The 24,923-nt window shown below is 39.8% G+C and overlaps 1 protein-coding gene across 2 annotated transcripts in view; it reads left to right on the top strand.

Moving 5' to 3' along the window:
- Positions 1-24,923, top strand: part of PCCB (propionyl-CoA carboxylase subunit beta) — a 72,871-nt gene that overhangs the window by 25,483 nt on the left and 22,465 nt on the right. For both annotated transcript variants that reach the window (XM_045857264.1, XM_045857263.1), the window contains 4 exons: positions 9,182-9,292; positions 14,350-14,458; positions 20,000-20,120; positions 21,903-21,984. In XM_045857264.1, coding sequence (XP_045713220.1) covers positions 9,182-9,292; positions 14,350-14,458; positions 20,000-20,120; positions 21,903-21,984 — 423 coding nt within the window. The remainder of the gene's footprint in view (positions 1-9,181; positions 9,293-14,349; positions 14,459-19,999; positions 20,121-21,902; positions 21,985-24,923) is intronic.

A 24,923-nucleotide genomic window follows, 5' to 3' on the forward strand; every position in this document is an offset into this window, starting at 1 on the left:
GTTGAAGTGTAGCTATTATTGTACATCTCTCTATTTCTTCTTTCAATTCTGTCAGTTTTTCCTACATATATGCTGAGACTCTTTGGTTAGGTGAGTATACAGGGTCTGGCATAAGTAATGCCTACTTGAGTGTGGTTGGTAGGGTAGTAATTTGGGTGTACTAATTTATAGTTTTAATTTGAAAATTTCACCTAAAATGTCATATGATGTGTGAGTGCAATATCATTATGTTATAGAATTACATGCTTATGATTTTGTAATGAAAGATTTTGTAATGAAAAGGTACATTATTTGTGCTGGACCCTGTATTTTTATAATTTTTATGTTTTCTTAGTGTATCAAAGTTTTTGTAAATGTATACCTGTCTTTGTCTCTTGTATCTTTTTTGGTTTAAAGTCTATTTTGTCTGGCATTAAATGTAGCCACCATGGCTCTATTTTGGTTACTCTGTGGCTAGAATATTTTTCCATGCTTTTACTTTCAACGTCTTTGTGTTGTCATATCTAAGGTGAGGTTCTTTAGATAACATATCAATCCTTTAAAATTTTATTTATTTTTATTCAGTTTATTTAAACAAAAAAATTAAAGTTCCCTCATTTCTCCTACCCTCAGTTCCCACCTCTGGCAACCATGAATCTGTTTTCTGTATATATGAGCTTAGTGTTTTTTTTTAAATGTGTGTATATATTTTTAGATACCACATATAAAAAAGATCACATGGTATTTGCCTTTCTCAGTCTGGCTTATTTCACATGGCCAAATGCCCTCTAGGTCCATTCATGTTATTGCAAACAGTGAGATATCATTCCTTGTTCTTCATATTTTCTGGCTTTTCCCTCAAAGATAGTTTCACTGAGGAATTCTGCTGAATACATTATTTTAAACTGTATTTATTATTGTGCTTCCATGCTTTGTTTTTCTTCATAGCACTTTTTGCATTGTCAAACCATACATTCTACTTGTTTGTTTATTTATTTTTATTTTTTGGTTATTGTTATCCTGTTTTTGGTATACTTTATTGATTATGCTATTACTGTAGTCCCATTTTTTTCTCTCCTTTATTCCCTCATGCCCTGTTCCCCGCTCCCACCAGCAATATTGGCACTCTCTGCACTTCCTGAACTCGAATGTCTATTTCCTTCCCCCTATTAGGGAAATATTCTTTCACTGTTTTCTATTTTTTTCAGATAGATTTCAAATTTCTTGCTCTTTCTCTTCTCCATAAGGCATCTCTATGAGGCAAATGTTGGATTTCTTAAAATTATCCCAGAGACTTTATACTATCCTCATTTTTTTGGATTCTTTTTTCTACTTATTGTTTGGCATGGTTTTTTGCTTCTTTATGTTCCAAAACACTGATTTGATTTTCAGCTTCATCTATTCTACTGTTGTTTCCCTGTAAGTTGTTCTTTATTTTAATTAGTGTATCCTTCATTTCTCACAGGGTATTTTTTTATGCTGCTGAGGTCCTCACTAAGCTCCTTGAGCATCCTCACAACCAGTGTTTTGAACTCTCCATCTGATAGATTGCTTACCTCCATTTCATCTAGCTCTTTTTCTGGAGTTTTGATCTGTTCTTTCATTCGGTCCATGTTTGTTTGCCTCCTCATTTCGGCAGCCTCCTTGTGTTTTTTCTTTTTTTTTTTTAAGTATATTTTATTGATTATGTTATTACAGTTGTCCCATTTTTTCTCTTCCCTTTATACCCCCTCCCTGCACCCCACTTTCTTTATCATTCCCCCACCATGCCCCAGTTCATATCCATGGTTCATACATATAGTTCTTTGACTTTTCCATTTCCTATACCATTCTTAACCTCCCCCTGTCTATTTTGCACCTATCATTTATGCTTCTTATTCTCTGTACCTTTCCTCCCATTCTCCCTTCTACCCCTCCCTGCTGATAACCCTCCATGTGATCTCTATTTCTGTGAATCTGTTCTTGTTCTAGTTATTTGCTTAGTTTGTTTTTGTTTTTTTTAGGTTCGGTTGTTGATAGCTGTGAGTTTGTTGTAATTTTACTGTTCATAGTTTTGATCTTCTTCTTTTTCTTAAGTCCCTTTAACATTTCATATAATAAGGGCTTGGTGATGATGAACTCTTTTAACTTGACCTTATCTGGGAAGCACTTTATCTGCTCTACAATTCTAAATGGAAGCTTTGCTGGCTAGAGTAATCTTGGATGTAGGTCCTTGCCTTTCATAACTTCAAATACTTCTTTCCAGCCCCTTCTTGCCTGTAAGGTTTCTTTTGAGAAATCAGCTGATTGTCTTATGGGAACTCCTTTGTAGGTAACTGTCTCCTTTTCTCTTACTGCTTTTAAGAATCTCTGCTTATCTTTCATCTTGTGTAATGTAATTATGATGTGCCTTGGTGTGTGCTTCCTTGGGTCCAACTTCCTTGGTACTCTCTGAGCTTCCTGGACTTCCTGGAAGTCTATTTGCTTTGCTAGATTAGAGAAATTCTCCTTCATTATTTATTATTTATTATTTATTATTTATTTATTTATATATTTTTAAAATTTTATTTTAATTGTTGTTACAGTACAATTTTCTATCTTTTACTCCCATTGCAACCCACCCACCCAGCACTCCCCTCCTCCCTCCCATTTCCACCTGCCTCTAGTTTTTATCCATGTGTCCTTTATACTTGTTCCTGTAAACCCTTACCCTTTTCCCCTGAAATCCCCCTGAAATTCCCTCTCCTCTTTCCTCTGTACTTTGTCAGTCTGTTCTCTATTTCAGTGTCTTTGGTTGTATTTTGCTTGTTTCTTTGTTTTGTTGTTTAGGTTCCTGTTAAAGGTGAGATCATATGGTATTTGTCTTTCACTGCCTGGCTTATTTCACTTAGCATAATGCTTTCCAGTTGCATCCATGCTGTTGCAAAGGGTAGGAGCTCCTTCTTTCTTTCTGCTGCATAGAATTCCATTGTGTAAATGTACCATAGTTTTTTTTTAATTTTATTTTAATCATTGTTCAAGTACAGTTTTCTCTCTTTTACTCCCATTCCAGCCCACCCACCCAACCCTCCCCACTTCCCTCCCATTACCACCCTCCCCCTAGTTTTTGTCCATGTGGCCTTTAAGATTGTTCTTCTGAACCCTTCCCAATGTCCCCTGAAATTCCCTCTTCTCTCCCCTGTGGTCACTGTCAGTCTGTTCCCTATTTCAGTGTCTTTGGTTATATTTTGCTTGTTTCTTTGTTTTGTTGTTTAGGTTCCTGTTAAAGGTGATATCATGTGGTATTTGTCTTTCACTGCCTGGCTTGTTTCGCTTAGCATAATGCTTTCCAGCTCCATCCAAGCTGTTGCAAAGGGTAGGAGCTCCTTCTTTCTTTCTGCTGCATAGAATTCCGTTGTGTAAATGTACCATAGTTTTTTGATCCATTCATTTACTGATGGGCATCTAGGTTGCTTCCAACACTTGGCTATTGTAAATTGTGCTGCTATGAACATTGGGGTGCATAGGTTCTTTTGGATCGATGTTTCAGGGTTCTTAGGATGTAATCCCAGCAGTAGGAATTGCTGGGTCAAAAGGCAGATCCATTTTTAGTTTTCTGAGAAAATTTCATATGTTTTCCACAGTGGTTGTACCAGTGTGCAATCCCACCAACAGTGCACTAGGGTCCCCTTTTCTCCACAACCTCTCCAACACTTACTGTTTGTTGCTTTGTTTATGATGGCCATTCTGACTGGTGTAAAGTGGTATCTCATTGTGGTTTTAATTGGCATCTCTCTGATAGCTAGCGATATTGAACATCATTTCATGTGTCTTTGGATTTTCTGTGTGTCCTCCTTGGAGAAGTGTCTGTTCAGGTCCTTTGTCCATTTTTTAATTGGGTTGCTTGTCTTCTTAGAGTGGAATCATGTAAGTTCTTTATATATATTTTGGAGATTAAACCCTTGTCTGAGGTATCATTGGCAAATATGTTTTCTCACACAGTTGGTTCTCTTTTTACCTTGATACTGTTTTCTTTAGCTGTGCAGAAGCTTTTTATTTTGATGAGGTCCCATTTGTTTATTCTTTCCTTTATGTCCCTTGTTCTGGGGGACGTATCAGTAAAAATGTTGCTGCGTGAGATATCTGAGATTTTCCTGCCTATATTTTCCTCTAGGACTTTAATGGTGGCATGGCGTATATTTAAGTCTTTTATCCACCTTGAATTTATTTTTGCGTATGGTGTAAGTTGGTGCTCAAGTTTCATTTTTTTTCACGTAGCTGTCCAGTTTTCCCAACACCATTTGTTGAAGAGACTGTTTTTACTCCATTTTATGTTGCTGCCCCCTTTCTTCATTATTTTTTAAAGTAAATTTTCCTTTTTTTGCTCTTCCTTTTCTCCTTCTTGCACCCCTATGATTCAGTTGTCGGAATATTTAAAGTTGTCCCGGAGGTTCCTAAGCCTCTGCTCATTTTTTTGAATTCTTGTTTCTTCATTCTGTTCTGGAGGAATGTTTATTTCTTCCGTTTGTTCCAAACCATTGATTTGAGTCCTGGTTTCCTTCCCTTAATTGTTGGTTTCCTGTCTATTTTTTCTTAATTTCAATTTGTATAGACTTCACTTTTTCCTCTATTTTGCAACCATACTCAACTAATTCTGTTAGCATCCTGACTACCAGTGTTTTGAACTCTGCATCTGATAGGTTGGCTATCTCTTCATCACTTTAGTTCTGTTTTTGGAGCTTTGATCTGTTCTTTCATTTGGGCCATATTTTTATTGTCTTGGCACACTCTTAGATAGAAGGATGGAGCCTTGAATCTTAGGTATTTGCTGCGGTGAGACAACCCACATCATTGTGTTGTGGAGTTGTATGTGGGGGAGGGGTCTAAGAGTAAACAGTGTGGCTTGCTCAGCTCTCAGTCACTTCCCCCACTACTCACAAGCAAATTGGGCCCTTCTGGTGCTGATTCCCAGGTGGTTTGATTTGTGTACATTCTAGGATCCTGTAGGTCTCTCCAACAAACTGTCCTGTGAGTCTGGGAGTTTCTCCTGCCACCACAACCTCCCAGGTTTTTTTTTCCTACATTTTTTATTGTTGTTCAAGTATGGTTGTCTCCATTTTCCCCACCACTGCTCCCCACCCCAGCGATCTCTACTTCCTTCCCTTGATCCTACTACCCTTTGGTTTTGTTTGTGTGTCCTTTATTCATGTTTCTGAAAACCCTTCCCCCTTTCCCCCCATTATCCCCTCCCACCTCCCCTTTGGTCACTGTCAGTTTGTTCTTTATTTCAATGTCTCTGGTTATATTTTGCCTGCTTGTTTGTTTTGTTGATTAGGTTCCACTTATAGGTGAGATCATATGGTATTTGTCTTTCACTGCCTGGCTTATTTCACTTAGCATAATGCTCTTTAGATCCATCCATGCTGTCCCAAAGGGTAGTTTTTACAGCCAGAAGTTTTGAGGCTTTATTTCCCTATGCAGGAACCCTGTGTTGTGCAGTCTGTCTTGCTCCTGAGTTGTTTCTCCTGGTTTATCTGCATGCAAATGTGTCATCTCCCAGTCTGCCAGCTGCCACCTCATCCACCCGGCCCTCTAGGTGCTAACTTTCAGCGCATACTCTCTGCCCTGGCTGCCTATACTCACCCCACCTACCAGTCTGAATGAATGTTTCTTTAACTCTTTGGTTGTTGGACTTACATACAGTTTGATTTTTTGGCAGGTCTGGTTATTTTTTGTTTTTAAATTTGTTGTTCTTCTTTTGGTTGTACGAGGGGGCAAAATGTATCTACCTATGCTTCCATCTTGGCTGGCAGTAGTTAACCTGTTTCAGTTGCCTTTTTATTTTTATTTATTTTTTAATATTTTTTGTACTTTTTTTATTGTTGTTCACCTACAGTTGTTTCCATCCCGCCCCCCCATCCTAGCCATCCCCACCTGTGACACTAGATCCCACCCTGCTTTGGCTTTGTATCTGCATCCTCCATACATGTTCCTGACAACCCTCCTCCTTTTCCCCCCATTATGCCCTCCCACCTCCCTTGTGGTGACTGTCAGTTTCTTCTTTATTTCAATGTCTCTGGTTCTATTTTGCCTGCCTTTTTGTTTTGTTGAATAGGTTCCACTTACAGGTGAGATCATATGATATTTCACTTTCACTGCCTTGCTTATTTCACTTAGGATGATGCTCTCCAGAGCCATCTAAGCTGTCCAGAAGTATAAGAGCCCCATTTTTCTTTCTGCTACATAGTATTCCATTCTGTACATGTACCAGTTTTTGGATCCATTCATTTACTGATGGGCTCTTAGGCTGTTTCCTCATACGCAGCTATTGTAAATTGTGCTGCTATGAACATTGGGATACATAGGTTCTTTTCAATTGGTGTTTCAGGATTCTCAGGGCATAGTCCCAGCAGTGGAATCGCTGGGTCAAAAGGCAGTTCCGTTTTAGTTTTCTGAGGAAATTCCATACTGTTTTCCAGAGTGCTTGCACCAGTCTGCATTCCCACCAACAATGTACTAGGGTTCCCTTTTCTCCCCAGTTCTTTTGTGTATTAGATTTCCACATATAAGTGAAATTGTATGGTATTTGTCTTTCTCTGAGTGGCTTATTTCACTTAGCATAATACTCTCCTGGTCTACCTATGCTCTTGCAAAAGATAAGATTTCCTTCTTTTTTTTACAGCTGTGTAGTATTCTATTGTATAAAATGTACCACAGTTTTTTTGTCCACTCATCTACTAATGGGCACTTGGGCTGCTTCCAGATCTTGGGTATTGTAAATAATGCTGCAGTGAACATATCTAACTTTTCTTTATTGTGGTAAAATACATATAATATACAATTTTGCAAGCAATTATGCACTTTTAAATGTGCAGTTTAGTGGTATTAAAAACTTTCATAATATTGTGCAGCCATTACCACTGTCCATCTACATAATCTTTTCATTGTACAAACAAACTCTATATTCCTTAAGTAATTACTTCCCATTATCCCTTCCCCCCAACCCACAGCAAGCACCAGTCTACTTTCTGTCTCAAAGATTTTGACTAAGCACTTCATAAACAGTGTTTCTCTCTCTCTCTCTCTTTTTTTAAGATTTTATTCATCCATTTTTAGAGAGGGAAGGGAGGGGGAGAGAGAGAGAGAGAGAGGGAGAGGGAGAGAAACATCAGTGTGCGGTTGCTAGGGGCCATGGCCTGCAACCCAGGCTTGTGCCCTGACTGGGAATCGAACCTGCTACACTCTGGTTCACAGCCCATGCTCAGTCCACTGAGCTACACCAGCCAGGGCCATGTTTCTCTTTTTACATTTAGCATGTCTTCAACGTTCATCCATGTTGTAGCATGTAGTAGATATCCTTCCTTTATAAGGCTGAAAAATGTTCCATTATGTGCACATATTACATTTCGTTTATCCATTTATCTGTTGATGGGCATTTGAGTTGTTCCACATTTTAGCTACTGTGAATTGTAGTGCTGCTATGAACATGAGTGTACAAATGGCTCTTTGAGGCTCTGCTTTACATTCTTTTGCTATATCCCTAGCAATGGAATCTTCTGGATCATATGACAGTTCTATTTTTAAATTCTTGAAGAACCTTCATACTGTTTTCTATAGCAGTTGTGCCATTTTATATTCACACCAACAATGGGTTCCAATTTCTGTACGTCCTCACCAACACTACTTGTTTTCTGTTTTGTTTTTTTTTTTATATAGTAGCGATCCTGATGCATATGATGTGGTATCTCATTTCAGTTTTAATTTGCATTTCCATAATGATTGGTGATGTTGAGCTGGAGGAGGACAGGCTTGCAACAACAGTGGGAGGTATAACAATGGCCACCCACCTCTCTATACCTCTGAGATTAGAATCAGAAATTGAGGATCAGAACAGATTCCTGCTGTGTTCAGGACAGAGTCCTATTTACTTACTCAGGCTTTTAAAATTTTTTTTAATTTTATTAATTTTATTTATTTTTTAGGCAGGGAAAGGGAAGGAGAAAGAGGGAGAAAAACATCAATCAATTGCCTCACATACATCCCAAACTGAGGATACAGCTTGCAGCCTAGGCATGTGCCCTGACTGGGAACTGAACTGGTGACTTTTCAGTTTGCAGGCTGGTGCTCAGCCCCCTGGGCCACACTAGTCAAGGCCCTACTTTGGCTTTTGAAACCTCTGTGTAAAGTGCTCCCTGCCTATGGCTGGGGTGCAAGATGGGTAGCTACTATGTGCTTAAGAGCTGAAATTGGTAGAAGTTAACTACAATTTACCCTCCAGATTTCTCCCTGGAAGTTGCAAGCCTTCAATAGAGTCCAAAGTTCCCAAAAGTTGTATCAGACAAATTATACCAGCACAGTTGTTTTCTCAGTGGGTAGACAGATTCCTGGTGCTTCCGACTCCACCATCTTCCCTGAATCCTCTTTTTACAGATAGATGCCCTTTTGTACTGTTCTGAGCTATGTCCTGTGACTTATAGAAATTGGTGTTAGAGCCACGGCAGTGATAAAAGTAGATTTTCTTCTTTTAAGCTGATGGGACACAAGGGAAAGAAAGAAGTTGAGCATTGGGCAAGGATCAGTGGGACCTTATCTTGCCTGGGTCCTCCAGCCCTGGTCTTATCTTTCCTAGGAGGTGGACTGAGGCTTGGCCCTTCACAACACCTTTGTCTTCGTGGAACCTTTCTGGCTCCTACTACCTACATCTTCCCTATATGCTCTGTCTGGGGGTGGGCAGACCTTAAAGACTTGGAGTGAAGTAGCATCTGCCTCTTAGCCTTGCCTTGTTGCTACTGGTACTCTATGTGGAGGTTGTCAAAGAATTCCAAACAGAGGTAATGGCTCTGGGATAAGTGGTGTTCCTGTATGTTCTGCTGAAAGTTTTCATTCATTCTTCTAGACAGCTTTGTGGAGACAGGGGTGCTGGGCCTCAGGTGTGCTTGGAGCTGGGGTGAGAGTTGTGGGGTTCTATATGAGCTCATATAGAAAAGTCCTGGTAGAACTTTTGGGGAACTGCTGCCAAGGAGGGAGAGGAAAGAGGGTATTTGCCCCAGAAACTAATATGCCAATCAGCCCACTTGTTATGGGAACAAATTGTGTGTATAGTTTTGGAAGGTCTCCTGCCTCTAGGGTAGAATTTCTGTGAAAAAAAAATAGCCAGGTGTAATTTTATTATTGCCTTTATCTTTCTGCAAATAATGCCTCAGATACTCTGTAACCAGATACCTTTACCTTTCTCTTTCGGCAGAGGAATGTCATGGTATCCGGAGTCATCCCTCAGATTTCTCTGATCATGGGCCCATGTGCTGGTGGGGCTGTCTACTCCCCAGCCCTAACAGACTTCACGTTCATGGTAAAGGTAAGAAAGAAAGACCTGTTTCTCCTGCCCTTTGAGAGTTGTGCAGTACCTCACCTGAAATAAAAATAATTCCTGACCCAGATCTGGGTTGTTATCTGCATTCTCTTTGGCTTTCAGCTTAGTGATGATAAGGTCTTAGTGGAGAAAAGGGTTTGGCACAAACCCTGTAGCTTGTGGGTGTTCAGTGGCAGAATGCACTTGTGTACTTCATTGGTGGGTGATTTTACTTGTTGATCTGAATTGCAAATGATTTTCAGGTAATCAAAGGATCCTGTCCTGTGCTCAGACAGATAATTGTTTACTGACTCCTATTCAGAAAGTTTCTCATGGAAGGCTTTTCTATAATCTTCTTTATTGGGAAGTCGTTCTTATGTTCCACCTTTATTCCTTTGGCCTTTTGCCATTTTATTACGTTTTGTGTATAATGGTAATGCTAAATCTGATCCCCAACTTCATTTTGAAAGGTGCATATCTTTATGACATGATTTGATGGAATGATGTTTTAAAATGATTTTTAAATGAAGCCCACTTGAATTTACACATGGGTAATTACCCTTAACCTAACATCATTAAAAAAATCAGTCTTTTTACCTTAAAATACTTTTGACAATAATAAGCAGTAAATGCCAAGACAGGAAGACTGGAGAGTGGAGGAGGAGATAGTCATTCAAAACGAGGAGGACAGTGTAAATAGGAATAGTATAAATAGGAAACCCATTTTTCTCAAGGAAAGCTTAGCAGTAGGACTTCAAAGGTTTAGAAAAGTGTTCACCCTTTGATCTAAGTCATCTTTTTTTAGTGACAGATTGAAAGCAACCTAAATACTCAGCAACAGAGGTGGGTTTTAAAAGTTAAGATGACCACATCTCTTCCTGAACAAAGCAGAACTCCCTGAGCTTTGCCCACTAATCTGTATATTGCAGTTACCTTGTGCTACCCCAGTCCTCTTCTCCTTCCTCCCTGGTAGGAACGGAGGGGTGGTATCCGTTCCTCTGGCTAAGACCCATATTTTTCCCACTTTCCACATACATGTACATTACTGCTCACAACTCTTTCACCTTTTCAGTGGCCTTATCCTGTCAGTTCTCTTTTCTCTTATGAACTACCTTCAGTCTCTCCCTTGGTTTTAGATCCTCCCATCAGAACTTACTCATGTTCAGGCCTTTCCTATTTTCAGAACAAAGACAAAAGCCTTCCCTTAGTCTGCATCTCACTGTAGCTAACGCCCTATTTCTGTCTTCCCATCCTGTCATTAACATATTTCAGTTACCTTTCTATCCCCTCAGTCCATTAAACCTGTTGTTCTAAGGTCATCAGTGACTTCTGTGTCACTGTAAATGCTTTTTAACTTTCATTTTCCTCAATTTTTTAGCCATATTCTTTTCCTTTGGCTTCCATGATGCCACACTCTGGCATTTCCTTCCATATTTCTGGCCATACTGTCTTGGTTTTCATTGTCATTTCACTTTAAACTGCTTTTCTTATTTATTTTTAATTTTTTCCAGTCTTATTTTGATGTAATTGACAGATATCATTGTGTAAATTTAAGGTGTACAACATGTTTAGGCTTGTGATTCATTTTGAGTTAAATTTTGTATGTGGTGTAATGTAAAGTCCAGCTTTGTTTTGCATGTAGATGTCCAGTTTCCCCAGCACCATTTGTTGTAAAAGGTTGCCCTTTCTGCCATTGAATGGTCTAGGTATCATTGTCGAAAATCATTTGACCAAAATATAAGGGTTTTATTTCTGGGCTCTCTGTTCTGTTCCACTGCTTTATATTTCTGTCTTTTTGCCAGTACCACATTGTTTTGATTTCTGTAGCTTTGTAGTAGGTTTTTTACATCAGGAAGAATGAGATCTCCAACTTTGTTCTTTTTCAAGATTGTTTTGACTATACAGAGTCCCTTGAGATTCTGCATCAATTCTAGGATGAATTTCTTTATTTCTGCAAAAAATGTTACTGGGATTTTGATAGGGGTGGCATGTAATCTATATATTGCTTTTTGTAGTGTTGTTGAAATCTTAACAGTATTTAGTCTTTCCATTTATATATGTCTTTTTAAATTTCCTTCAGGTATGTTTTATAATTTTCAGTGTATAAGTCTTTTGCCTTATTGGTTAAGTTATTCCTAAGTATTTTATTCTTTTAGAAGCTATTGGGAATGAAATTGTTTTTATACTTTCTTTTCAGATTGTTTGTTATTAATGTTTATAAATGTAACTGATGTTCATTTTTGTGTCCTGTAACTTTGCTTAATTTGTTTAGTAGTTCAAACTTTTTTTGTGGAATCATTAAAGCTTTCCAGATAAAAGATGTCATCTGCAAACAGATAATTTTACTTTTTCTTTTTCTGTTTGGATGCCTTTCTTTGTCATGATGTTAACATTTTTGAAGACTATGCAACAAATTATTTTACAGATTGTTCCTCAGTTTGAGTTTATCTGATGTCTCCTCCTGACTAGATTCAGATTAGGTATCTGAACCTGTCTACTGCATAAATGATATTGTATCCTCTTCAGATTGTCACACCTTGAGGCAAGTGATATCTACTTACCCCCTCCTTAGTGATATTAATTTCTTCATTGTTCAAGATATTGCCTGGTTTCTCCACTCTATAATTATTGTTTTTCTTTTTGCAGCTGATAAATACTCATTGGGGAGATACTTTGAGACCATGCAGTATGCTGCTCTGCATTATACCTTTTTTCCTTGATTTAGCTTTTATTGATGATTCTTGTCTAAACCAATCTTTAGAAAATTATTATTTTCCCTATACTCTGCCACTTGCTTCATTATCAGTTGGCATTATACTCTAAGGAAGAACTCTGCTTTCTTGGACATTTGTTTATTTCATGGATTTATTATTATTATGGGTTCCTGGATTTCCTAGTTTACTCAGTGGTTTATAATCCATTATGATCATTATTTGGGTGCTCAGATTGCCCTTCACTTAGCCAGTGGGAGTCCCTTTAAGCCAGCTTCTGTGCTTTTTTGAGAAGGAATGTCAAGTGTGTACTTTATGGGTAGTGTGTTTTAATTCTTGAAGAACTTTTTCCTACCTCAAATTCACCAAGACTGTTTCTATGTTCTAAAAACTTAATTATTTTGCTTTTCACATTTACACCTATAATTCAGTTGGAATTGATTTTTACTCATAATATGAAATAGAGGCTAGTTTTCTTTTTTGTTTATTTGTTTCAGATATTTTCCTAGTTGGCCTAGAGCCTCCTTGTTGAAAAGAACATTCTTTCTTGCTTTGTAATGACACATATTGTCATGAATCAGAGTTAAATAAATTATCCTGTACTGGTATGGAATGATCTTCAAAAAGTTTCAGAATAGTGTGTATAGGACACTGCTGGAAAGAACATAAGAAGGCAAAATATGCATATATATGTATAGTTTTAGTTTATGTATATTTTGATGCTCATATACAGAGTTGATACAAATAATGCCCTTTCTTTATTACAAAATCATAGCCATGTAATTCTGTAACATAACAGTATCACACTTGAGCATACCATTATGACATTTTAGGTGAAATGTTCAAATTAAAAGTCTAAATTACTGTACCCATATTATTACCCTACTAACCACACTCAAGCATGCCTTGCTTCTGCTGGACCCTGTATGCATGGATCTCTTTGTAAGGAGAGAGACACTGACTGTGGTTGCCTTTGGGTGGGGAAATTGGAAGCCTGCAAATAAGGGCTGGGATATAGATTTACTTTCCACTGTATCTTCTGTTCTTCAGTTTAATATTTTTTTTACCGTATGCCCTTATTATCTTTAAATTAGAAACTAAAAATTAAAAGCCTATCACCCTCTGACCCTAACTTTTGTTGGTTGAGCATTGCCCTGCAAAGCAAAAGGTCTCCAGTTTGATTCCCGGTCAGGACACGTATTTGAGTTGCAGGATGATTCCTTGGTTGGGGGGTGTGTGAGAGGCAACTGGTCAATGTTTCTCCCCCTCTCTTTCTTCCTCCCTTCCCCTCTCACTAAAAATAAAGAAATAAAATCTTTTTTTAATTTTTTTATTTTCTTAAAACTTTTTTTTAATCCAGTTTTTTTTAAAGATTTTATTTATTTATTTTTTAGAGAGGGAAGGGAGGGAGAAAGAGAGAGAGAGAAACATCAATGTGCGGTTGCTGGGGGACATGGCCCGCAACCCAGGCATGTAACCTGACTGGGAATCGAACCTGTGACACTTTGGTTCACAGCCCATGCTCAATCCACTGAGCTATGCCAGCCAGGGCAGAAATAAAATCTTTAAAAAATAATTTAGAAAAAGCCTGTCACCCCCTTTGAAAACACTATTGATTATCATCATCTCCAATTTGCTTTACTTAAGGTAGCTGGTTTATTTTAGCCAAACTGCATACCATCACAGTGCCTCTGTTTCCTCATCTGTTAATGGTGGTGGTGGTGGGAGGGGGATAATAATACTTAGGCTTTAATGACACATTTTCATGAAGTGCTTGGAAAAAGGCTTGATGTACTACAAATTAAGAATAAGGGCCACCTGTAGAGTGTTCTACAGATGAATGAACCGGAAATGTTAGCCACACTACAAGTCATTTTCATGAGATAGAACCATGTAACGATTGTTTTATCTTTATTTTATTTTATTTTATTTTAATTTTTTTAAAGATTGGTTGATTGATTTTTAGATAGGGGGAAGGGAGAAAGAAAGAGAAGGAGAGAAACATCAATTTGTGGTTGCCTCCTGTGCACCTCGTACTGAGGACCTGGCCTGCAACTCAGGCGTATGCTTTGACTGGGAACTGAACCGGTGACCCTTTGGTTTGCAGGCTGGCACTCAATCCACTGAGCCACACCAACCAGGGCTGAAGTTTTTTTTTTTTTTTGTTTTTAAATAGACAGGTAGGGAAAACTTGGGTCTTTAGTTTGGATAGGCATCTTTGAGCTGCATGCTACCCTGATTCTGCTTTGTGTCACTACCATTTCTGTTTTTGTCTTTTCAGCTGTGTGAACCCTTAAAGTCCATCTAGCTCTGCTGCTCTGAAATTGATCCTCTGGAATTCTCTGATTTCAGGATACCTCCTACCTGTTCATCACTGGCCCTGATGTTGTAAAGTCTGTCACCAATGAGGATGTTACCCAGGAGGAGCTTGGTGGTGCCAGGACCCATACCACCATGTCAGGTTAGAGGCCTCAAGACTCACCTTACTGTTTTTAAACACTGAGAAGAGGGCATTGCCACAGAGAATGTTGACAGTCTTTCACAGATACCAATTTCTGCAGAATTTATTTGAAAAGACTGTAGTATGGTATATTGACTATAGATATAGTAATAAAAATGGATTTAGTATTAAATTTGTTAAAATAGTACTCATGCTTTAATATTAAAAATTTTAAAGCTAATCCAAGTGGTGTTACAAAAGGTATGACTTACATATATACAACTGAATCTTTAAAAAAGGTTTTTATCTTATTATGACTTTCTTTTACTCCAAAGTTGGGGTGTGTCTTAGAGTAGGTGGAATTTTATAAATCACCATTGGCCAGGTAGTTGTAATGCGATGATCATGGCCAAGTTCATAACTCATGAACTTGGTCATAGCTTTTTACCTCTTAGGTAATACTTGTCACACATGCTGAGTTTAAAATGTATAAACATTGTGTGGTACTTCGGCATCAAAAGAAAAAGTTACTGTTTATACTGAGAGGTATGAATTTGGGAGCAGGGCATGAATCTGATATTAGTGAGGATATTTGTTGTTGGAGTAATGATTGGAATTCCACATTTTCTTGGAAAAAGAAATCAAGTTGTGAAAGAAATATCTACCACACAACAAGTGGTATAACCGAAGATAGGAGTAATTTCCTTTTTGAAAGATTTCAAAGCAATGTGAGACTGGTATGACTGATTTATACACTGCATCGTACTGTGGTTAACTCGCTGGGTCATCATTTCTTTCTTATTGTGCATATTATAGACCTGTGTCTTACTATTAGTGAAGTCTTAGATTTTATTTTTCACTTTAAATAATTTTTATTTTTCAATTGCACTTGACATACAATATTATATTAGCTTGAGATGTATAACCCAGTGATCAGACACAACATAACTTACTAAGTGATCTAGTACCCATGTGATACCCTACATCACAGGTGGCAAACACAAGGCCCACAGACCGATTCCGGCCCTCCACCGTGTTTTTTCTGGCCCAGCACCTTGTTTCTACCCAGTGGCAATGCCTAGCTCCTTGCCCCTGGTTAAGGAATAGTTACATTTATACAGTCCTAAAATTACATTCGGCCCTTTGAAGGCGACCACTAGGCTGATGCAGCCCCCAGTGAAAAAGAGTTTGACACCCCTGCCCTGATTAGTTACCACGATACTGGTGACTATGTTCTCTATGCTATACTTTATAGTCCCCTGACTATTCTGTAACAACCAATTTGTATTTCTTAATTCCTTCACCTTTTCCGCCCATCCCCTCAACCTCCCCAACACCCCCGTCTGGCAATCATCAAAATGTTCTCTGTATCCATGAATCTGTTCCACTTGTTTGTTTTGCTTTTTAGATTCAACTGTTGTTAGATATGTGTTTATTGCCATTTGATTATTAATATTTTTGATATGTATTTTTTCTTCTTGAAGACCCCTTTAACTTTTCATACAATACTGGTTTGGTGCTGATGAACTCCTTCAGCTTTTTATTGTCTGGGAAGCTCTTTATATGTCCTTTAGTCTAAATGACAGCTTTGCTGGGTAGAGTAATCTTGGTTATAGGTCCTTGCTTTTCATGACTTTGAATATTTTTTGCCAGTCTCTTGTGGCCTGCAAAGTTTCTGTTGAGAAATTAGCTGACAGTCTTATAGGAGCTCCCTTATAGGTAACTAAACTCTTTTTCTCTTACTGCTTTTAAGATTCTCTCATTGTCTTTAACATTTCGATTATGATGTGTATTGGTGTGGGTCTCTTTGTATTCATCTTGTTTGGGACTCTGTGTTTCCTGGAGTTGTATATCTATTTCCTTCACCTGGTCAGGGAAGTTTCTGTCATTATTTTCTACCATAGGTTTTCAATTCCTTGCTATCTTCTCCTGGCACCCACTTGATATGAATGTTGATATGCTTGCAGTTGTGCTAGAGGCTCCATATACTATCCTCATTTTTTTGGATTCTTTTTTCTTTTTTGCTGTTCTGATTGGGTGTTTTCTTCTTCCTTAACTTCCAAATTTCTGACTTGATCCTTTACTTCATCTACTACACTGTTGATTCCCTGTAACGTATTCTTCATTACAGTTAATATATTCTTCATTTCTGACTTGTTCTTTTTTTGTGCTTTCTACTTTCATTTTATCTCTTTGCTGAAGTTCTCACTAAGTTTATCTACTCTTCTTCTAAGTTCATTGAGCATCCTTATAACTAGCGTTTTGAACTCTGCATCTAGTAAATTGGTTAACTCTGTTTTGTTTAGTTCTTTCTCTAGATTTTGTTCTTGCTTTTCATTTGGGATGTGTTTCTATGTCTCCTCGTTAGGCAGCTTCCCTGTGTTTGTTTCTATGTTTTAGATAGAGCTGCCATGTCTCCCAGGCTTGGTAGAGTTACCTGATGTAGTAGGTGTTCTCTAGGGTGTCTCCTTTGGTTGGAATGTCATCTCATACACTAAAAGGTTGTGAGTTCAATTCCTGGTCTCACCACATACCTAGATTATGGGTTTTATCCCCAGTCACGATGCACATGGGGGGATAACACATTGATGTTTCTCTCTGACATTGACATTTCTTTCTCTGTCTTTTTTTCTCTCTCTTCCTCCCTTTCTCTCTAAAATCAATGAACATATCCTTGGGTGAGGATTAAAAAAACAAAACAAAACAAAAAGTGAGAGCTCTTGATGCCCCCACCCACAAAAATGTTTCCTTCCCAGTATCAGGTTGGCATCAGTCTTAAGTCCTTGTTTTCCCTTTCCCATCAGCTCCATTCAGCTCTGTCCCTAGGACACACTTAGTATCAGAATGTTTCTCATTGTTGATTCCCCCACAGTTTGTCATCTTCTCCTGTCTCATGGCTTAATTGGCAGGAGTTTTTATTTCTTATTGGGACATAAAATCATATTGAGTCTTGATTGCATCTTAGATTTGATGAAATATCTATTTTTCCTGATTTCAATAATATTACATGTTTGTGGTAGACAATTTAGAAAACACAGGAATAAAAACCACTAGGAATTCCATCATTCACAGATAATCACCACAACTTTTTTTGGTTACACCCTTGCAGTTTTTTCATGCAGCTGGTTGTGTATATACATACACATACTCAAACATAGGTGCACAATTCTCTTTTGTAGCCTGTTTTTTTCTCTCGGCAGCTTAAAATGATGAGTATTTGCCTGTGTCATTAAATTCCCTTCTGCAGCATAGTTTTAGTTTTAAGGCAGCATTTGGTGTTCTTCATGGGCCCGAGGCTCTTCGATGGGCCATGTATGAGGTACTTAGCTCTGTATCCCCAGAGAGAGACCCAAAAGAGGCTATGCACATGTGCACATGCCCCCTGACACACACACACACACACACACACACACACACTTTTGGTAACAGCTTTATTGAGATACAGTTCACATACCATACATGTGAAATACCCATTTCAAATATACAAGTCAGTGGTTTTAGTATGTTCACAGGTCGTTCCATTATCACCACAGTCAATTTTAGAACATTTTCTTCACCCCAGAAAGAAACTCTCTGCCTGTTAGCATTTGCTCCTCCTTTCCTCCCAAATACTCTGGCTCTAGGCAGTCACTAATCTACTTTTCCTTTTTATGGATTTGTCTATTCTGAATATATATGTAATGGACATAAATGAAATCATACAATATGTGGTGTTTTGCAACAGATTTGTTATACTTAGCATAATAATATATACTTAACCATATTGTAGCACGAATCAGTAATTCATTCCTTTTGATTGAATATTTCAATGTATGGATGTATCACATTTTGTTTATACATTGATCAGTCAAATATTTGGATTGTTTCCACTTTTTTGGCTTTCCTGAATGTGCCTCTATAAACATCCATGTACAAGTTTTTGTGTGGACATGTTTTTGTTTCTCTTGGGTGTGTACCTAGAAGTGGAATTTCTGGGTCAAATGGTAACTCTGTCTAACTTTTTTAGGAACTGTCGTGCTGTCCTCCAAAGTGACTGTGCCGATTTATAAATCTTGAATGAAAGAATTTTGTCATGTTGAACATACTTTTTATTCATCACCAAATACAGGGTGGGCAAAACTAGGTTTATAGTTCATATGAAAAAATAATCCAATAATTAATGATACAGGAATAAACTTTTTGTGTACTCACCACTGTAAACCTACTTTTGCCCACCCCTGTAGTTATTTAATGCCTGTGTGTCGAGCATTGTTCTACTTGCTAGGAATACATTTGTGAAAGAAACAAAAAGATCCCTGCCTATATGGGGTTTATATTCCAGCAGAGAAGATAGACAGTAAACAACGAGCTTAATAAAATAAGGTAATATGTGCTGTGGAATCAGTAGAATAGACTGAAGGGGGTTGGGATTGTTGCAGTTTTCAGTTGGGTGGTGAGAGCAGACCTCATGAGGGTACCAGTGAAACAGGTATTTTTTAAAGATTTTATTTATTTATTTTTAGAGAGAGGGGAAGGGAGAAAGAAAGAGAGGGAGAGAAACATTGATGTGTGAGAAAATCATCCATCAGTTGCCTCTCTCACTCCCCCACCTGGGGACCTGGCCTGTGACCAAGACGTGCCCTGACCAGGAATAGAACTGTGGACCCTTTGATTTGTAGGATGACGCCCAAGCCACTGAGCCACACCTGCCTATGCAAGGTCCCTGAGGAAGGAGAGTGGCCAGATTGCCTAATGAATGGCAGGGGCTGGGGTGACTGGAGCAGAGATGACATGATCTGACTTAAAAAGCTAACTTTGGCTGTCATGTGGAGGAGAGACTAGAGGCAACGGTGGAAGCAGGGAGACTGGTGGGGTGAACTGAGAAAGAGCTTCTGGCCCTACTTTCTCTCTCCTGTCTATGGCCTTGTTTGGCTGTTGTGTGATTTCAGACTATTCTTGAGGAATGATGACTTGAATCCTCACTAGGGCCAGGTGGTTCCCCTCCTTTCTTCCACTCCTTCTACCATTGCTGAGTACCATGACATTATATGCCATCCATTATTCTTTCATTTTTTATTTCCCAGCTTTGTTGAGAGATAATTGACATGTAACCAGGCATTACTCTTGATGTGGAACTACAGGGGTAAGACAGGCCTGGTCTCTACCCTGCTTCAGCTGATATTCTAGGGGAGATGTCAGGCAGTATACAGGGAAGGGAACAGGTGAGGCAGGGAAAAGTGTGAAGAGAACCCCCACACACTACAGGGATGGAAAGTAAGGGCATTGGGGGGAAGGGTGTGTTTTAGAGAGGTATCAGGGAAAGCTTCTCTGAGTAGGTGACATTAGAGCAAAGACCTGAATAAAGAAAGCAGTGATCTTTGCAGAGGTACAGAGCAGAGGGAATGGACTACATGAACTGAAGGTCAGCCTGAAAGTATGTGGTACCCGTCATCCTCAGCAGAGCGTGGGGAGGACAGAGCTATAGGCAGTCTGCTACATGCATGCTCCAGAAGGGGCAGGCACAAGGCAGTATTCTGCGGCTAACAGGCACCCTGGCACATTATATCCTTCCTGTTTTCTCAGGCGTTGCCCACAGAGCTTTTGAAAATGATGTGGATGCCTTGTGTAATCTCCGGGAGTTCTTCAATTACCTACCCCTCAGCAGTCAGGACCCGGCTCCCATCCGCGAGTGCCATGATCCCAGGTGAGTTGCAGGCTGGAGCACCTTGTCCCATTTTGCAAGCTGGCTTGCTCGTGTCTGACCCCTCTGCCCTAGCTGGAGCTTCAGGGTCTTCCTCGTTGGGCAGCCTGGGGCAGATTATGGAGTGCAGTTGGCCTAGGTGTGGGCCTGGCAGTGGCATGTCTGGATAGGAGCGAAGAAAGATTTTACTTTTATTTACTTTTTTCCTCTGTAATATCTCATAGGTAGCTTGGGAATAAAGAGTGGCCAGAAAATTTGATTTCTTCGAGTTCTTGATTTGTCCAGAATTACAGATGAAAGTGTTTTTGTGTGTGTCTTGATGTGAAGTAACTGCAAATGGTGGAGACAGCAGGCCTTTTAGGAAGTGTTCTTATGCCTGTGGCCAGAAGTTGAGACAGTAATGGAGAAGGGTGTATTGCTGGCCACTTAGTGAAACCTTCTTTCCTTCTTGCTATTGGGACCACAGCCTGATGTGGGAGGTACCACAGAGTAAATCGGAGGCCTAGATCGGAACCTATTGCTCTGGACCTCTGGCTGCTTTCTTCTCCAATTTGTTTCTTCTCTGATTTTGAAGCACTCACCTGGTCTGGACTTTCTTCTGCAGAGGGATTTGGAATTGTATTTCTCAGAAAGAAGCCATTTTCAGACACTGCTCTCTTGGGTGGACCTGTGCTTTTACCTGTAGGTCCCTGACTGGGCCAGGGATGCTCTGGAGTGTCATGTCCCCAGGGCCCTACCCTGTCAGCCCCTGCTCCATTCCTTAGGGGACACATTCAGTGGCCCACTATGTGTAGTCATGAAAGGGAGGGTAGTCCCAAGGGCCAGAAGCAGTGGGCACAGCCTCCTTTTCTGAGAATATTTACTATTTGGGGTTCCTGCAAAGTTTAGGACAGCATTTAAAGGTGTTATGGCCCAGGGGTCCAGAAATGTCCAAATAACTCGCTTTGGCCCAGCCGTTCCTCTTCTTAGTGTCCTAGGGAAGCTATGTGCATATGCATAGGGAACAAATGAAAAGTAAGGGGGATTATCTGGTGGGGATATACTCAATGCCCCAGTGCAGAACTCTCTGGGAAGTTGGGCTTGATTGGGCGTGGGGCTTGACACAAGGCCAAACCTCATTGCAAATGTATATGTCAGGGTCAGAACACCCCCTTCCTGCCCATGTAGGATAGGAAGGGATGAGAGCTTGTTGGAGAGGAGCATGTTGCTGAGTCCTGTGGCATGGGAGTGGGCCCTAGCTCGGCCTCCTTGCTCAGTCACATAGATGCTGGAGGAAGCAGAGAGCGAGGAGCCTTTTGATGGCACTCATCATGCCAGGGGGCCAGCAGCTTTGCTCTTTAAAGGAACTCTTGCAGATTTGCCTTCCAGTAGAATGTACATACACAGTAATTTCAGCAGAACTCGGACTTTGCATTTCCAAGTCCTCGTTCTTTTATTTTTAAGGTTTCAGCAAGTTAAACTGGGACCGGTGTTCACTACAATGTCCTTTAGTGCTCCACACAGTACCTAGGATGTAGGAGTTATTCAGAGAGGATAAATGAAGGAATCACATTCAGGGAAATAAGCCCATTTTTTTTCCTTCTAAGTTAAAACAGAAAGATCTTTTGGATTAATAGCAAGCATAGGTTTAATATGGTGGTAACAAAGGAATACATCTTTGGGAACTACTTTGAAAGCCCAGTAAGGACACATCATCCAGCCCTCCTTTCCGCTCCCATCCCCCACCCACAGAAAGCAACGGACTCTTCCAGTGTTGATTATATCTGCTTCTTTTCCTATCCAAAGTGACCGTCTGGTTCCTGAGCTTGACACAATTGTCCCTTTGGAGTCTACCAAAGCCTACGACATGGTGGACATCATACACTCTGTAAGTGCTGCGTCTTTTTGCCTTGTCTGTGTTAGCTCAGCCATGTCCGTGGTCATTGTGCTTTGGCCTAGTGAGGAAATGCTGAATCCACAGGCCTTAACATCCAGCAATAAAGGCAGAACATGGGGTAGACCCAGACCAGGAACTACTGAGTAGTGTGTTTTGGGAAGAGCTGGTGGTTGTAGCTACCCAATTGTAGCCATCTATTGACTCAGATGGACTTGAGGGCTGGAGGGAGAAAGACCAGTTGGTCCGGCAGAGCTCAGGGGTCTTTTGATGGCACTCTGAGGTACACAGAGAAGGGGCCAAATCCCTAGAGTCTGGAGTTGGGCAAGGGTGACCCTTTGTTAGGTACCTTTGTTTGGAGCCTTACACTTAGAGGACATTTTGTCTTTCTAGGGAAAGGAGAGTACAGAGAGTATCCTCCAGCAATGTCAGGGTGTGTGTGTGTGTGTGTGTGTGTGTGTGTGTGTGTGTGTGTTTGATTATATGTAGGCCTAGGGAGATAGGAGTCATATGTACCTTTTTGTGGGTGTAGCAGACTCCTGGATTGTTATGAAGAGAGGGCAATGTCAGGGCAAACTGGGGACATTTGTCAATGGCCATCGTCTCCCTCACATTCTCATATGCACACAGTGCTCTCAGTGGTCCTTGCTTAATGGAAGCAGATGGCTCTGTGGGCATAGCCTCTCCCAGGGCCCTGGCTCCTCCAGTGACTATTCCTTCTCTTCCTGTACTCTGAGGAGCCAGCCTAAGTCAGCAACCATGGCCAGACTTTGTCTCTCCTCATTGCTAGATTATGTAGCCTATTGAATACCATTTGAACAGTGAAGACAAGACCTTTCTATCAGCGTGCCCTTCTCTGAACTCCGCCTTTAATACTTTCTTGATCCCCACAGTTCTGCCTGCCCTTCTCCCACCACCTCTGCTCCTTGACTCCCTAGCTCTCAATCTTCCCATTCCTCTGGATCCCTCAACCCCTCCTGGCCTCTGCTTTCTTGTGCCAGCTGGACTCTGCCATCCTCCCAGATGTTAATGGCCAGGTCCTGTTCCTAGTGATGGATAAAATCCCTGCCTCGAGGATCTCACATTTGGGTGAGAGACAGAAAAAACAAATGCATACGTAGCATGGGTAGTTTTAGATCTGAAAAAGTACTGTGAAGAGGGTGAACTAGGGTCTCAGTCATGAGCCCCTGATTTCCCTTTTTCTCTGTTGTAGAGTCCTGTCCCCAATTCAAGTCTTTAGTCATCTTTCTAAATACTGCCTGTGGGATCTGAGGCTCCTGGAGGAGAACCCCAGAGCCCTACTCTAGCTTCAGCTGGGGCCCCAGTGTGCCTCTCTGGCCTGAATGTGTGCCGTGGGCCTCCTCTCCATACCTGCTCTTCACTTTTCCTATGGCCTGATCCAGCCCCTAACTTCTTCCTTCACTCCCCATTCTGAACAGATGACATGGGCATTGCCTTCATGGAGAATACTGAGAGCATCAGGTTTTTTACTCCCCACAAGTGACCACTTTTTCATTCTCACTGTACTTTTCATGTTTCCCTGGGCTGAAAGGATGAAGTGTCTCCACCTGGACTCCCGACTCTATCCTTCCCCATCTCCCATCTGGGGGTCTTGCTTTCTTGACTGTTTTTTAAAATCTTTAGTTTTTTCTCTCTCAGAACTCCTTTCTCTTAGCAATATATGTATATGAACATGTATAGATTTCTTGTCTGCTAAAAAAAAAAAACTCCTCTCACTCTCTCTCTATATATAACCTGTTTATGTATATCTGTTTGACTGTGGTCCAAAATTCTTTTCTTTTATTTAAACTCCTCTTGTCTCTTCCTTTCCTCCTCACTGGAATCTGGCTTCTGGTTTTCTCCCTCTGTTGAGTGACTGACTTCCTGCTGATGTCTCTAATTGTTAAACCCAGGGGACTGATGGCATTAAAGTGGTAGAGTTATAAAGGTAACCACATGAAAAAAATATAAACCTTCCTAAATAACAAAATTACATAGAATAGACCAAATAAACTATATTACATAGAGAAACAGAGAAGCCTTCCTGGTGCTTGATCTAGTCACTATTTTCCCCAAATCCCTGAGAAAAACCACCACCCTGACTTAACAGCGTAAGTGAGTGTTTCTTCTTTTTGTGTATTATATAAATAGAATTGCATGGTGTGTGGTCTTTTGTGTTTTGCTTCTTCACTCAATCTTAAATTTGTAAGATTTGTCCATATTGCATACAAACAGACATGTAGATCAATGAAACAAAGTAGAGAGCCCAGAAATAAACCCACACCTATATGGTCAATTAATGTCTGACAAAGGAGGCAAGAACATACAATGGGGTCATGACAGTCTATTCAATAAATGGTGTTGGCCACTTCTATTCAATATAGTACTGGAAGTTTTAGCCACAGCAATCAGACAAGAAAAAAGAAATAAAAGGCATCCAAATCAGAAAGGAGGAAACAAAACTGTCACTGTTTGCAGATGACATGATAGTGTACATAGAAAATCCTATAGACTCCACCCAAAAACTGCTGGACCTAATAAATGAATTTGGCAAAACAGTGGGATACAAAATCAATATCCAGAAATCAAAGGCATTTCTGTACACCAACAATGAAACAGCAGAAGCAGAGATCAAGTAAAAAATCCCATTTGAAATAGCAAAAAGAAAAATAAAATACCTAGGAATAAACCTAATCAAAGAGGTAAAAGACCTGTATTCAGAAAACTACATAACACTCAGGAAAGAAATCAAGGAAGACACAAACATATGGAAACATACACCGTGTTCATGGATTGGAAGAATTAAAATCAAAATGTCCATACTACCCAAAGCAATTTACACATTCAATGCAATTCCTATTAAAGTACCAATGGCATATTTCACAGACATAGAACAAACACTTCAAAAATTTATATGGAATCATAAACGACCC

The sequence above is a fragment of the Phyllostomus hastatus genome, unplaced genomic scaffold (genome assembly GCF_019186645.2).
Source record: "Phyllostomus hastatus isolate PE091 unplaced genomic scaffold, TTU_PhHast_1.1 phas_scaffold_129, whole genome shotgun sequence".
NCBI classification, from domain to species: domain Eukaryota; kingdom Metazoa; phylum Chordata; class Mammalia; order Chiroptera; family Phyllostomidae; genus Phyllostomus; species Phyllostomus hastatus.